The 16,847-nt window shown below is 37.1% G+C and overlaps 1 protein-coding gene across 1 annotated transcript in view; it reads left to right on the top strand.

Annotated features, from left to right (window-relative positions):
* The window catches only part of LOC122795732 (homeobox protein EMX1), a 96,708-nt gene extending 93,838 nt beyond the window's left edge, over positions 1-2,870 (top strand). The window contains exon 3 of the mRNA XM_044064041.1: positions 270-2,870. Within this exon, the coding sequence (XP_043919976.1) occupies positions 270-437 (168 nt within the window). The 3' untranslated portion in view covers positions 438-2,870. The remainder of the gene's footprint in view (positions 1-269) is intronic.
* The last annotated feature ends 13,977 nt before the right edge of the window (positions 2,871-16,847 follow it).

Raw genomic sequence — 16,847 nt, 5'->3', positions numbered from 1 at the left:
TCAAATGTGAATAAGCAGTGGCAGTTCTGAAGAAGTCCCATTAGGGATGAAAGCACTTAACTGTCTTTGACTGTGTTATTTCGCTGATTAAAGTGGTGTTAGTGGTTCCAAGTTTCTTGCTGTTTTTTCCACTTCAATAAGTTTGTTATTAGTTTATATTTTAATGATTTTGCATGCTTTAGATTAAATGTTACCCCTCTTAATCAAGCTGTGGTATTCAGAAGTATTCATTTTTTGATTGCTCACATTCCTTCTTTTTCACTTTAAAGGTAAAGGTTTGGTTCCAGAACAGAAGAACAAAATATAAGCGACAGAAACTGGAAGAAGAGGGGCCAGAGTCAGACCAAAAGAAGAAAGGCTCTCATCATATCAACAGATGGAGGATTGCAACCAAACAGTCAGCCGCAGAGGACATAGATGTCACCTCCAATGATTAAAGACTTTGAAGAAATCGAAACCTTACAGACTTGAACATTGATAAAGTACACATTGTAGTCCACTGGACAGCAAAACATTTTAAGTTTTAAGAGTCCAGCTATGCCATTCAAAATATCAGGCAAGCTTGGTCAACAAACAAACTAAGGCAGTCTTCTGAACCTACATAGTTTATGGAGCTCTTGAAGAAGAAATAGGAGGTTTGCACTTGAAGAACAACAACAAAAACAGAGCTCAGAATGGATTTGCTGCACCTCTTGTTCTCTTTTGAAGTTAATCAGCCATAAGAAAGAAAAATAAACAAAGATCAATCAATAATTACAGAACATGTTTTATTTATTTATTTTTTGCTGTAAATATAACATTAGTGTATTTGTTTTGGTGAAAGATGCAAGGCAATTTTGAAACACTACCACCACCGTGTTTTTGAGAAAGGATCATGGTTAATGCTCCCTTTAATTTAATGTTCTTTTTCTGTTATTTTAAGTCACAACTGAATTAATTTGAAGCCGGTAGATTTGAGAAAAGAAAGGAAAAGAAAATCAGTTGCACGAATGGTTACTCTTCTTAATTGCCACCATGGTTGTTAAGGAAGACATTTAATTCTTCAGAGCAGAATTGATACAGGACTACTAAACTGCTTAGGGTGGCCAATTGTTGGATTTATATCTCCCATTAAAGGTTTACATTCTGAGACCTTATACTTTTCCCCCTTCCATAGCATCCACTGCACAACATTCATGCATGATTTCCTTGGAAAATGTAATTATTATGAAAGCACTATATTTATCACTATACAAATGTCTTGGACAGCCGTAAGCAGCTCATGATAACAATGTACCTCTGAAGCTACAATAAAAAGACTCACATTACTGTAGTATAAAGTACCACAGATACTTGTGTGCAAAATAATTTACTATGAAGGAAACTGAGCCATATTGGCGTGGACATGAACTAATGTGCAGAACATATTTGCAGACAATGTCTGTGCACTCAATCCAGGATCAAAAATAAATATTGCTTGATATGATGCCTGTTTGTGCTACATCTATTACCTTAGTCAAGGAAAGAAAGAAGACAATAGTTAACATTTAATTGCTGTTACTTTTGCATAATAATCATTGCAGTGAAATGTTTTCAGTTCATAAACCCTAAGATTTTTTCTATTATTACTTAACTAATTAAGTTATGGATATTTCAGAGACATGACACATTTCAGAATAGCAATTAAATTAAGTAACGATATTTCAGAGACATGACACATTTCAGAATAGTAATTATGAACAATAATACCTAGTAGAACAGACTGATGGACTAGCATCTAAGTGAAATATGTATTATGTATTAAAGCATATTTCTGTTGGGATTTATCTGATAAACATATTACTCTCACTGACTGATTTTTGCACATTATCCCCAATGTATTTTACTATAGAAATTTAAATAGTAAATGGAGTAGTGTTTATAATGTATATTTCCCATGATGCTTTACAAGAAATGTAAATCAGTTTGGGGAATTTCCTTCTACTCGTTTATCACTGCTCATTATTTGTTGGCATTTTTTTTTCTTTGTTGAAGTCCTGCTAGCACAGAGGTAGAATTCTCATCCATTTGTCCATGTACAGATTATGAAGCATGTTGCATGTACCTACTAACAAAGCCGAGGAGCTGCACACCTGAGAGGAAATGCATATAGTCTTTATTAAATACTGCAGTATTTGGTGCACAGAATTATTAGCATCTTAGGTAGTACATGACTTCAAGCACTCCCTTTCCCTCTCTGCAGTTAGCAGGATTTAAATCTATAACTGTACCTGCTGCATTTACATGTCCTGTCACTGGTAACAAGACTGTAATTTGTAGTTGCAACTACTATGATTTCAAGAAACCATACTCCTATGTACTATTCAAAGTTCTCATGTTTAAAGTTTTGGGTGTGTACTCTAGGCCTTCAGAACCATGTTAAATCAGTTTGCACTTAGCCCAACATCAAAGGCATTCAAAACAGAAGTGGCTCAAAAAATAACTTGTAGTACAGTTTTTATTTAGTATGGTATTCCTAACATAATCAGGGTTTAACTGACGAAAGTCTAGCACACCAGGCAGACAAAAGGTACTGTTTCACTTTGGAAACATGCTCATTATAATAAATCATTAATTAAGCTTGTAAAATGTTATATGCATACTCATTACTAAGGAAATAAAGCACCGAGTGTGCATACAGTACAAACCTGGTGGAATTAATGGAACATGCCCACTGAAGGTCTCAGAATGGGTATGAACATATTATTTCCAATTTGTATTTTTGTTAATTTGTTTTATTTTTACGGACTGTAAATATTGATGTTATGGTCATTAAAACGGCCTACGTGTCTTTAAGATTTGTAAGTATAATGAAATATTTTCCTGCAATTAAAGCTTGGAATATTTGCTAATTGTGCTACTGATTTTTTTCACATAAGAAGGAAGCTTTTCAAAATGCCCTCCCAGTGACTATGTTTAGTGTATTTTGCCTACAGAAAACAAATGAATTAAGTTGATGTATTAAAATCTGAAGTAATGAAGCCTAATTTTTAGCTGTTCAAGCACCAAACATGACCATGGTGTTTACAAATGTTTCCAGTACAATCTGGCCACAGTGCCCAGATTTAACAAACAAGGCTTCAACATGAGGCACTACAAATTGAATATGGATTCTATTCCATCAGCAATTATTCTGTGCCCTGTACACAGTTTTCTATGGCTTAATGACCAGAGTGCACTAAGAAAACTTATCTTAAAATCTACAAACGCCTTCTATCTGCACCTTGCACAACAAATGAAGTGTCCAGCTCTCAACAGTATGACATTGGCTACCTAGTAGTTGCTCTGTGGGCAATGACCTTGAAAAAGAACTAATGAAATTATGACCCACAAATTTTTAATAAACCTTTACCCACACGATCAGCATGCTGCTTGATTGAAAAGTAATTTCTGGGTAGCCTAGGAGAAAATTATTTCTTAATTCAGAAATGGCTTTCTAAAACATGAGCCCCCTTTTTTGGGGGTAACTCCTTTCCTGATTATTGGATAGTGTCTAAAGGTGATGGCTACTTGAGCTCTAGTCATCTCATGCTTTTCCTTCTGATGCGTACCGATACTATCCCTCACCCAGTCTTTGTAAGAATGAAGACTTTAGCATGCACTGGTGGTATAGAGGGATAAAGTCCTGACTATGGTACAGATGACCGAAACTGCTTGACAGCACAGGAAGGTAGCACTGGTGTGCCCATCATAGGGGTTGGATGTGAACTTGGGTACACTTCCATGGTTGACTGAAGATGGAGACCATAGACATATGGGAAATAAAGCTTATGATATTCATTTATTCATTTAGGTATAGAGCATTGTTATGACTAAATATATGCAGATTTTCAGTTATTGGCTATGTTTGTTTTGGTAATAGAAACAAGGATGACAATTACCCTTGGAATGGGAATATATTTTCAAGTATGGGTGCTCCTCACCAAAAAAAAAAAAAAAAAAAAAAAAAAAATATATATATATATATATATATATATATATATATATATATCTCAATCTCGAAGAAATCTCAGTGGAAATACTTCAGAAATATGGAATTGTTTTCTGGGATATTTTTCAGGAAGTATTATATAAGATTAAGGATAATGTGGTAAAAGAAATGCTGACAATTATAAAAGAGGTGAAAGTATTAAAAATGAAAGCTGGGGGATAGATTTATTGTATATAATACTATGAAGGCTTTTCACAATGTACAACATGAGCAACTATGACAAATTTTAAAGGTATCTGGAACTAGGAAACGGTACTAGGGTTACTTGGGGGAGGGGGGGGTCAGACCTCTCGACCACTCAGGGACAAATTTCAACAGAATCAGGGACAAGTCAAGAAAAAAATCAGGGACAATCAGGGACACTTTTAAAATATTAGTGCTATTAACTTGAAACATTGACAGAATCAGAGCGTATGAATTAATACACATTTTCTGAAGTAAAAGAAGTCTATAACTCTTAATTATTGTCATTAATTAATTAAGTGTAATTCACCACATTTCCTCCAAAAGTCACTAGTTTTAGGAGGGATTAAGAGGAACAGAGCTAAATTTGAGTCAAAATCAGGGATGTCCCTGAAAATCGGGGACAGTTGAGAGGTATGGGGGGGTTACCAAAAGTTATGGTATGAAAGAGCTGGTGGAGGTAGTAGGAGACATGAAAAATAGTTTGGAAAAATAATGGAATTTTTTAATGCTGAACCATTGGAAAGCTGTTAGTTTGTAAAAAATAAAAGGCAATAAAGAAAAGAAATGAAAATTATATAAGGTGTGGGAGTGGAAGGATTTTTTTTGTAGTGAAAAAATACCAGTAAAAGGTTTAACAATGAAGGAAAAAAAAGATGAAAGAGAATATCATGTTTCTAGGAATGAAGAAACCATCTAACATTTTTATTATACTGCTATAGGGATAGACATTTTTGGAAAATGACAAAAAACATTACAGAATAGAAAGGAGTACAAGAATTGAAAAGGAATGCTTTTGCATATAAACTACGTTTTCACTGGGGAAGACAAGATTTATTTTTTATGTATTTGGCACATGTGGAAGACAAGCTATAATGTGCTTTTGTAAAAAAGTGAGAATTGTCAAGTATAATGACAAGAATTCAGTTTTTTTGAGGAAACAGGAAGGGGGTGAAGTGCTATAGAGTTTTTTATATTAAATTTATTTTTGTAATTATGTAAATATGCTTTTTTTAAATAGCCCCTACTCTTTTTAATAAGTGCTATGGGTTTTTATGCATTCATATGAACTACCACCAACTCAGGTAGATGAGTCCTCAGGTTAACATCTTATCCAGAGGCAAAACTCAAATATTCTGTACTGCTAATCTTGGAATAGAACCCATAGTGTTCTGACCTTCCAGCAACAGTACATATATTACATCTTCTTGGGTATACTGATTTTGTTATAGATACAAGTTGCACTTATTTATATATGCAGTATGTAAGAGTTATAAGAATTTTAAAGCAGAAGTAGAAATAATTATTGTTTGGTAATTATAGCAGAGAGAAGAATTTGGAGTGACCTGATTAGTCCCTGTAATTAATGCATGATTATAGCTGCTGTTAACTGTGGAAAGGGGAATCCAGTGAGCACAGGTAGAAGTCCATCTGAGATGGAACTGCATTACTAGGGATTTCCTGAATGTGACAGTATTGATTTCAGCTCTTAGGGACTGTTTTAAGGTTTGCAAATTCTAACACAGAAGTGAAAACAATGTCTGTTGGCAGCAGTCAAAGGTTTATTCAGTTAGCTACTTGTATCAGGGCATTAGACTGTAAAATAGATTGTAGCATTTTAAGAGGGACTGGAGAGGAGAACCCTTACCACAGATACATTATTATATTAGCAACCTTTAAACATCAGAGCGCTAGTTTATTTTTAAGTTTGAACCAGTTAAAGACTGGAGAACCACACAATAGTGGGTTCAAGGGATAATGGAGTTGAATAAGGAAACCTGACGGTAGAGCTGTTACATTTTGTCTGTACAGGCTAAACTTAGGTTGGTAAAAATAGCGACACCACAGGAAAGGTTATATAACAGAAACCTTGCAGCTAATCTGGTTTGAGTGGTGAGGCAATGCCAAGCTTATCAAAGACATATTAGTTTACAGTTGTTATTATTTACTATGGAGTCAAATATGATTCCTTGTATTTTAAACGCTGGAACTACTTCTAAGAGAGTTTGGTCTTTGCTGGTTATATGCAACTGTGTTCATAGGCGTTTACTAGGCTAATGACCCCAAGGGCCTTTTTAAGCCTAGCTATGCATTCCAAATTTCTGACAAGTTCTGGTACCCTTGATAAGTGTAAGCAGGGTATTGGGAGATACATGCATACATACATACATACATACATACATACATACATACAAATATTTCAGCATGGGCGTTAGTACCCTTCTAGCCTGCCAATATACCAAAACAGTTGTTCCTATAATAAGTATCCAGGCTGTTGTTAAAAATATCTAAATTAGTGCTTGCTTTAATGTAGTTTGGTAGTCTGATCCATGCATCAGCTGCTCTCTCAGACAACCAATTAGTACACTTCTCATTCCTGTAGAATTTTCTACATATATTGTCTGATGATTCTCTACTACTTTTTGATAACCCCGAACATTCCCAGAGGTAGTCTCTAAATACCCAATATTCCTGAATAAGAGCTCCTCTTAAATATCTATAACAGACATGTACAAGTTCAGATATTTTAGTCTTTCATAATAATTTAAATTTTCACATTTATGGATGCCCTTAGTATATTTCTGCTGTACTCCTTCCAGTTTACTCATGCTTGTTTTCTTAAAAGGCTTCCATATTGTTTTTCCATACTCAAGTTTGGGTCTAATATAATTAACAAACGATGACTTCATCATTTCCGGTTTCATAGACTTTATAAATCTTTTTATGCAACCTATAGTTCTGTAGCTATCATTAACTAATTGGTTGATATGATTAGAAAACTCAAAGCTGGATCTATTCATCTACCCAGGTCCTCAAATGAATCTACCCTTTCAATCACCATGTGCTTTATTAAATATTTGCCTTTCAATTTATGTCTCCCAAATATCATATGTTTAGTTTTTCATGTATTTATCAGCATATTATTCTCCTGTGACCAAATTGTCAGTTTAGTCAAGTTCTTTTGCAGACATACCTTATCTACAACAGCTGTAATTAGTTTACCCAATTTCAGGCCATCTGCATACAGACTGAAGAACACATCAGATGAAGAAGATAGGTCTGAAACATACAATCTAAACAAGTAAGGGCCAAGACAAGAGCCCTGTGGGACACCCTGACATCAACCAAGAATTTTGCCTGTTCAATTGTTGTATGATACTTGAAACAGAACCCCCTCTATGACCCTCTTCAAATGCAACCTAAAGCAATGGATGGGTGACCGTAAATTCACTTCTGGGGTGGTGCACATGTCCCTCCTGGACAGAGATAGTTGTCATTAACTACCATAGACCCTTACCTCTGTGAACATCATTCACCTAACCACTGACAATTGGGACAAATTGGGATAAATATGGCTAGGCTTGTAAGGGCTCTAGGGCCGTTAGCCTAGTAACCTTCTATGACCCTATGAACCTATGTCTTATCTGTAAGCCATGCAGCTAAACATCTTATCAAGAGGAGATCAATATTTAGTTATTCTATTTTATTGATCAGTGTTTTGTGTATGATCCTGCCAAATGCTGAAGTTAAATCTATATAAATTACATCACAGCAACATTTTTCACCAGTGGTAATAGATCTTTTTTCAACATATGCATGCTGATATCTGCTTTCAAGTCCTAACCTTTCCAGTTCTGACAATAACATATCAAATATTACCTTTACATTATTTTCCACAACATAAAAGTAGATTTAAGGGTCTATATGACTCTGGGTTTGTCCTCCTCCCCTTTCTCTTAAAGACAGGTTTAATAAGCGCAGGTCTCAAATCTTGAGGAATCTCCCCATATTTATATAACCTATTAAATAATAAATATAATGATACTATAACTTCTTGCAAAAGTGTTCTCAGGTCATTATTACAAATTTCTTCACCTCCCTGTGTTTTATTTGGATCCAGTTTATATAGTTCTTTTTTCAACATAATCTAAGTTGATTCCAGAGAGATGAAACATTTATAAGCAGAAGATTGGGAGATGAATCATTTACAGGCTGTCTGTGTCCATTAAAAACATAAATGCCAAACCAGGGATACATTTCCTGTTCCCCATCTAATTGTATTGGTTACAATTGAATTGGGATAGGTAGGAACTCTGCTTCACATGGATAAGCGCCTGTTCCAGAGAAGGGGTAGTTTCTGGAATACATACCTGTCTCTTCATCAGGTCCTATTTATATCATTGGCAAGGTTTAAGTATTTAGAATGGGTATTTCTGGTGCTGTTTGTTTTGCAGATATGCAGGAGGTCCATCAGGGTGGGGCCTAACAATACCTTGTATGCCAGGCATAGATCTCTCCTGCAGAAGACAGAATACAAGGAATGGGCCTTGAAGAAGTCTGCATAGGACATGTTATTTATATCCTGTATTATTTTTGTGAGAAACCTCTGTGGATGTTCTAATTGTTGGATATGCCTGGTTGGGTACATACCAAAGGGAGTATTGTACTCAATGATAGGCCTGATGAATGCTGAATACAGTGTAACACTGACTACCTTGGACCTAGATGCCATAACTTTGTTTCTAAGTTGCACAACATAGAATGATTTCTTCACTACTGTAGACACAGGATGATCAAAGGCTAGATTACTGTCTACATGTATCTCCAAATCCCTGACTATTAGGTCAAGTCTTAGAGGTGTGTTGTCAATATGATATTTACCTGGGGTGGATGAATTCCTGAAGGAAACTATTATGCATTTCTTGTCATTTAGTTTTAATTAATGGCTCTGATACCAGTTAATTGTCTGTGTCAGCCCTTTCTGGTGAACATTAGTGTTAGTGGGAGGTCTATGAGTGCTCCTAATTTGCAATGATCTGCAAATTTAGTCAACCAGAGGCCACTGACTTTGGATTTGACTTCAGAGAAGTAAATACCCAAAAGGAGCCATCCCAGGTCTTTTCCCTGAGGGACTCTGCTTGTGACAGGCCTCTTTGTAGAGGTGGACTCCCCAGTTCTAAATTCCTAGGTCCTGTCTGTGATCCAGCTGGCTATCCACTGGGTGATGTAAGGGTTTATACCTAACCTCTTGATTTTGTCAACAATGTCAGAGTGGGGTATTATGTCATATGCCTTGTTCAGGTGAAGGTAGGCAGTGTGAACCATTTTTCCCTCATCCATTGTTTTGGTGACCTTCTCAAAAAGTCCACCAGGCTGAGTAAGCATGACCTCTTCTTGACGAAACCAAATTGGGTTGGGTCCACTGTTTGCAGGTTTCCTATGTCATTATTGATCATTTCCATGATAATTCTTTCCATGGCTTTGAATATGAGACTGGTGAGACTGATGGGTCTGTAGTTTTTAGGGTCTGTAGATGGCCTACCTTTGTGCAAAGGGATGACTGTTGCTGTTCTCCCTTTAGGAGGCATGAAGCTTGTTTTGAGGCTACAGTTAAATAGCAATTCCAGAAGGCCTGATAGGTCATGTTTCATGTCATTTTGAAGGCATCCTGGGATATTATCTGTGCCCACTGATGCAGTGTTTTTGGCCTTAGAGAGAGCATTAAGGGCCTGTTCCCTAGTGATAGCAGAGGGAGTGATATTTGACGGTATTTCCTGAGGAAGAATGAAGAGGAGAGAGGGGTAAAGTTGCAGCTGAATTTGTCGGCCAGTAAGGTTGCTATATTTCCTTGATCTGTATAGGTGGCTCCATTAACTATGAGCTCTGCACATAATTGTGTATTTCCTTTGAGGTTGCAGACATTGCTAAAGAATGCCTTGTGGTTGTCCTTGGCCTGGAAGGCCAAATTTAATTCAAATTTGGTTTTGTTGGTCTTAATTTGTCCTGTGAGTCGTTTGTTAAGTTTTCTGAGAGTGCTTTTAGTTTGCTGGGTGCTGCACCTTCTAATTTATGCCATGATTTTTTCCTTCCGATATACAACCTATTGATGCTGTGAATCCACCAGGGTGGCTTGTTTTTTGCATTACTTCTGTACTTCTTCCTGGTGGGTACAGCTGCCCCTATGCAGCTATTAACATGCTTGTATTGGGTTTCTGTGAACAGTTCCACATAGTCAGCAGTGTTCTCTGGGTTCATTGAGGCTTGAAATCTTGCCATGTTATCACTTAATAGTAGGAAGTTAGCTTTAGAGTAGTTCTTGAATATTCCAAGGTTAGCTGTGGTTCCAAGTTTTATTTTTCATTTATAGGTAACAATTTGGTGGTCTGACCTTATCAGAGAAAACATTACACTAGGGGGTGTGCAGCACTCTCTTATATTAGTGAGGATCAGATCCAGTATGTTTGCACCCCTGGGTGATGTATTGGCAATCTGGTCCAGGAAGTTTGTATTTACAAGCTCCAGGAATCTCTGTGTCTGTACATTTATATATGATTCCCACTTAATAGTGGGTAATTAAAGTCACCCATCAATATTGTATTGGGTTGGACAGTAAGTGTTCCCAATAAGTTTAAATACATGTTATTGGTTTCCTGTATCATAGAGTGGGATCTGTAGCTTGCAGGGAAGTGGTATGGGATTTTGCCTATGGCAATCTGAACATGGAGAAGCTCAAATGCATTGTCCTGTTTGATGTAAATCGAGACCTCCACCTTTAGTCTTTGTCTGTGCAGTAGCTGGTCTAAAAGTGTGGTAGGTATTATAGCCTTGCACTGCTGATGTGCTGTCCGTGGGTCTAAATAATGTCTTAGTGACCATACAGACATCAGCATTCTCTAGGGGAGGAGAGCTTGTATGCACTGGAGTTTTTTTTTTGTCTGTTTTAGACTCCTAGCATTGATCAGTAACACTTAACAGTGTTTTTTGTTTTGATTTGCTATGTCAGAAGTACATTCAATCTGGCATTGTCTAAAAAAGGAACTATGGGAGAGGACAATGCTTTAGCTAATATTCGAAAGCCTAAAGGGGAGAGGTGCAGACCATCCTTGGCAAAGCAGTATGGTCTACTGACCAACTCCTTCCATGTGGACAAATATTGCCCCCCCCCCTTAGAATGAAACCAGAAACTAAGCCAATTATTAAAGTCAATCATCTTCTGTTCTGTTCTTACTGTGGCATCATCCATGAAGAAGGTAAAATGCTGCTCAATGCTAGGTTCATACCAGCCTGGGACATGTTTTCTGAGAGCCCCGTGATGTCTCTCTCTCTTCATATAGTCTAGAGAGGTATATCTCAGGTCATTTACACCCACATGGACTATGACTGAGTCATACTGGTACCTGTAGTCCAATGACCTGAGTGGATGCATAATGTGGCAGATTCTGGTCCCTGATAAGCAACTAACCATGGCTTTCTCCTTACTCAGCCTGGAGAGAAGGACATAAGCGTGTCGCACAATGAAGTCTCCAATGACCAGAATTTTGGATTGTGTGGTGGCTTGCCTTATGGTCTTAGAAGTAGAGGCTCTATGTGATGTGACTGTATGTGTTGATGTGCATTCAAAGCTGCTGAGGGTATTTGTTTATGTGTACTTGCTCTAGGAGGTCTTTGGGATTTAGGAAGGTTACATTAAGGTCCCTCAGCATATGTGGGTCTACATGTCTGCTTTGAACTCTGTGTGATGGGTGCAGTGTGTGTACTACTTAACAACCTGATTGACATTAGGAGTGCTTTTACGTGGGAGATTCCCTTCCAGTGACATAGTGTAAATATATCTGTCACATACCATATCAGTTTGTTTCAGAATTAACGGGTTGTCAGTACACATGAGGGCACAGTGGTGCAGTGGTTGTGTTGTCATCTCACAGCAAGAGGTTATCTGGTTCGATTCCTGGCTGGGGTGCCTTCTGTGCAGAGTCTGCATGTCCTCCCTGTGTTCATGTGGGTTCCCTCTGGGTGCTTCAGTTTCCTCCCACATTATAAAGACATGCATCTGGAAAATTTCTCCACGTGCTTCCACTGAAAATTGGCTTTGTTCCAAGTCGGACTTTCCCAGTAAACAAATATTAAATAAATACATTTCTGCATTGCTTCAGGATGCCCATCTCCACCAAACTGATAACAGTGATAGTGGGAAAGTTCATATCCATGGCAACAGACCCTTTTTATTGATTACATGGCTGAATTAAAAATATAAAGTAATTTTAGGAGTATCTGCTTTGCAGCTCTGGCAGCAGTGCTTGTCACTGCAAACTAGTTGCCATGTGAACTAGATATTGGATAAATGTTAAGAGTTCTTGTAAAGGACAAAAGTCATCTCAAGGTGTCTGTGTCTATACAGGGCACTGCCAAACTCTTGAGGGAAACTAATATATAGACCATGATGATATATGGATGAAGTATTTAGGGAGATATTCTGAAGTTAGGTTAGATAGCAGCAAATCAAGCAGTGCTTACTGAAAAAAAAAATAGCTTTGTCAAGAATGATGAAAAGGGAGGATTCACCTGAATGGCTGCTGCCTGACTACTACTAGTGCTGGCCTCACCACAGCTTCATGCTGCTGGAATACAATGCTCCTTTGCTTCTTCTTTCACCAGCAGCAAAACAGTAGCACCAATCCCAAGATGAGTAGCTGCCTACAGGCTCTTTGATGATCAACAGTCTTGTCTCAGATAACACAGAGGTCTGTAGGCTTGTTGTAGCCTTTTCCTGGTAGATGTCTTGAATAGCAACCAGACCAATCAGGAAGGTCAAAGACATACACTCACTGCCCAATCAGAAACAATCAGCAATCAATGCACTATACTCCTTCACTCAGCAGGAGCAAATTATAAGCACAAATTCCAAGCTGACCTCTATGAAGCAGTTATTAGGCTTTCTGGTGATTAACAGTCCCCAGGAAATAATGTTCCTGTGCCCCTTCTCTCACCAGAAGTAAACAAAAGTACTAATCCCAAGATGACTACTGAGGCAGAATGTGGGCTCTCCAGTAACTGGTGGTCTTGCAATAGAAGTTTAAAGGTAAGATTAAAAAATGGGTTAATATTATAAACACTTCAGTGTGCACTGAACAGTTAGATATGAAAAAGGGGGTAACTAACATTTCAGCTGTCTAAGTGGAGAGCCACTAATTTTAAAAGAGCAAGATAGATTAGAAGGGGGTGGGTACTTTGTATTCTGGCTCTATGGAATATAGTGGGATGGCCAATAAATTTAAATAGCTAAAGGCGAGTGATTTCACATAATGATAATCTTGTGCTTACTCACAAGAGCCAATAAAAGAGGAGAGGGAAGGAAATATGTGGTCAAATTAACATTAGGGGCAGGCAACTAGAAAGACAGTTGAGTATAAAAACACAACAGCACCTGGGTGGGAGACTGGGTAAAAACTAAATTTCTGTGTGACTCACAAAAGACACAGCTGTGAACTCTTTCCTAGTTTAAATATGCAATTAAAAGCAGAATACAAGTCAATTAGCATGTAAAGAAGTAAACCACAGTATGCAAAATAGAAGAAGGCAATGAAGCAATACAAAACACAAGAAAGCAAACACAAAATAACCTTTCCTTCACAGCAAGCTGTGGCAGAGTATGGTTGAGCTTTTCCAGTAAAGTCCAAAAGGCTCAGATGTAAGTACTTGGCTAACTGCCCCTGTGGGCCATTGTAAGCCTAGCCAATTTTCCTCTAAGGTGAGAAACAAACCTTGTACCTTGTGTCTTTGAGGAAAAATTTTAACCATTATGCCAACTCCTAATTCCCAAAGAAGAGGGTTCAAATCTGAGTGGAAAAGCCTTGCTGTTCATTTTAGAATTGTCATAAGCCACTTATAAAAGTAACTTAAATTTCTTATATAAAAATTGTAAAAAGATGCTTAACTGTGTGATATTTGATACATTATAAATATGAGGATATACTTTCTCAAGTTGTATCAGATAAACACATTAAATGTTTCTATGTCTTAATTTCAAATAATGTACAGATTCCTGATATGAATATCATGTTTATCTTCATCATGTCAATAACGTGTAAGAGCTATGCAGAACAGTTAAGCAAATGATTCCAACTTAAATTAATTTAATTGGATCATAGGCAGTTCTTAGGCTCATGGTCCCAGAGCCTTTTTAAGCCTAGCCATTCATGCCTCATTTTTTCTCAGTTATCAATAACCATGAGCTAGAATGGCTTTGATATATACCTGTGCCTTAGTGCATCTACAAACTGCCTTTGCTTATAAGGGCCACAGGTGACAAGCCAGGGTGAATTTATGATTCCCCAACCTTTGGTCCACACTGCTTTTAAATAGGCTTCATAACTGTTTAATCCGTGTACAATCTCTAAATATGCACTTCAATATAGTATCAACTTTGTTATTCTCACAGCATAACTGGGTTGTCTCCATCCTAATCTTGTAAAGCTTTGGGAAGAGTCATATGAGCAGGACTGAATACATTTTGCATCATTTTAATTACTGGGGAAATATTCCGGAGGATTCACAAACGTCTCATCTGTGATCACAGTCAAGTAACACTATTTATATTGTGTATATGATAAGCCTCAATGCTTATTAAGAATGCATGCAATCATGACCTGATGCACACTAAGCACCTCCTTGTCATGGTTACAATACAGACCCACAGCCAGATCATGTTAGATCACCTCGCAGCTGGATCACAGTAGGAGCAGGAGAGATAAACGTGCACTAGCACCTCTGGTAGCTGTCATGAGTTTGCATGTACAGATGGGGAAAATGATTCATTAAGTTAGGGGAGTGCAGCCCCCACCAGGGTGGGTTTTAAATTTTTGTGTTTTTGATGCAATCATTATATTGGTCCACTGGTCACTTCCTATGGGAAAAAGTTTATAATGATCATCCGAGGATGTTAACTTTTGATTAAAATGGGTCGATGAAGAGGTGCTCGCTGGATTCATATTTTGATAGTCTGATATAGACCCACACACTTATATATATATATATATATATATATATATATATATATATATATATGTGTGTGTGTGTGTGTGTGTGTGTGTGTGTGTGTATGTGTGTATGCACAGAAATATTCCATGACAGGGAAACTTTGAAATGGATGGCTGAGGTTAGAGCAGAGGTTTTTCTATATCAGAAGAAACCATAGAGATGAACAGAAGAGTGTAAAGGGAGTTGCCCAACAAAACAGGGCAGCAAAGCAAAACAGAGTAGGTGGCAAGACACTACCTGACTCTAGAATTATATTACATTTAGACAGAAGAGGTTGGATACAAGTAGTCAATCCATCAAGCCAGTCCACATGCCAGTATATCTACTTTTTCATAGTAGGGGGATCCACTAAAGAAGTCAGACTAATGATAGGTAATAAAGCACACACATCAGGTAAATGCAGTATTTTTACAGACTGGTAGCAATAAAGGAAAGATAGACCCCAAGAGAATCAAGCTCATGACTTTCTGACTGATATTGCCCCCTACAAGTACATTAGCTACTGGCTGCCACTGAAGCAGTCAGTCTAATGATGGATCATTCAGCACACATATCAGTGAAATGTAACATATTTGCAGACTGCAAATTTACCATTGTAAAACAACACACAACTCCATTGGATATGAGCTATCCAACCAATGCAGTGACTCAGTATAAATAATTTTTGTGATTACATTGAACCATCAAAGGAGACTGAATAAATATATTAGCTACACTGTATTTCTGATTAGCATGTGCATACAGAGCAATTCGTAATTCATTTGTGTGACTGACTAGTTGCATAACAAGGATTTTTTTTTTCATTTTTGCGTAGGACACAGGGTGACATTTCTCTGTGATTATATATATTATTAATGCTGCTTTTTACCCTCTGTTATGTAAAACACGATCACAGAAATATATATATATATATATATATATATATATATATATATTTTTTTTTTTTTTTTTTCTAAGTCTTTTGTGTTAAATTTATTTTGTGAACACGTTAATAGCTGGAAGTGGGAGTATATGACAGAGATGAAAAGGGGAAGCAATCAAATGGCAGAACACACACTGATCCAGCAATAAAACTAGCAGGATGGAGGTGGGCTGGGAGGAGGGGCATATTTCTTAACATTGTAGCTCAACAATGCTACATGGATCCATAATAGATTTGGTTAAAAAGTGCCAAGCTATAGGGAGGAATTGACATAGTGATGATAAGAATGTTTAATTTCTGGCTAATTGAACACAAGATAGCAAGGAAAGAAAAACACACCTGTATGGATATGAACCCATGCTTTTGTTACTGACACTCTAGGTCAGTGTATTAAAAAGTCATGCCACAGAAGATCTTATAATGAAGATGTCAGAAAACATACATTTCCAGGAAAAGTTAGAACAGTGTTGAAGACTGAAAACTGAACTTTGCGAAACAACATATAACCATTGGGGGATCAAAACCCTCCATCCAGTGTATTGACAATGTACACATCATTGCATGAGTACACTGAGACAACCTGAATGAACAAATAATTGCAGCCTAACATGATCTATATTTATTCTATATTCAGCAGCTTTCATGGTATGAAAATAAAGAACTGGCTGCCTACTCTGACTGGGTTTAACTACCATGTAAATTCTTAGTTAAATTATTAAAAATTCATTCCACTCCAAAACTATTGAAGAAATTATAACATATAACAAAAAAATTCCTACTGACTTAGGAATTCTAAACACCTTTCAGAAATCTTTTCAAAATGTTTACAATAACCCATTAATTGAGCCAGGTCCAGAAGTGATTGATCAGTAAATGAACCAGTTACATTTCCCTACTTTGAGCAAGGAGCATATA

This window comes from Protopterus annectens, chromosome 2.part2, assembly GCF_019279795.1.
Source record: "Protopterus annectens isolate FY-2018-M chromosome 2.part2, PAN1.0, whole genome shotgun sequence".
NCBI lineage: Eukaryota > Metazoa > Chordata > Ceratodontiformes > Protopteridae > Protopterus > Protopterus annectens.
This window is presented reverse-complemented; position numbering and strand designations above follow the sequence as displayed.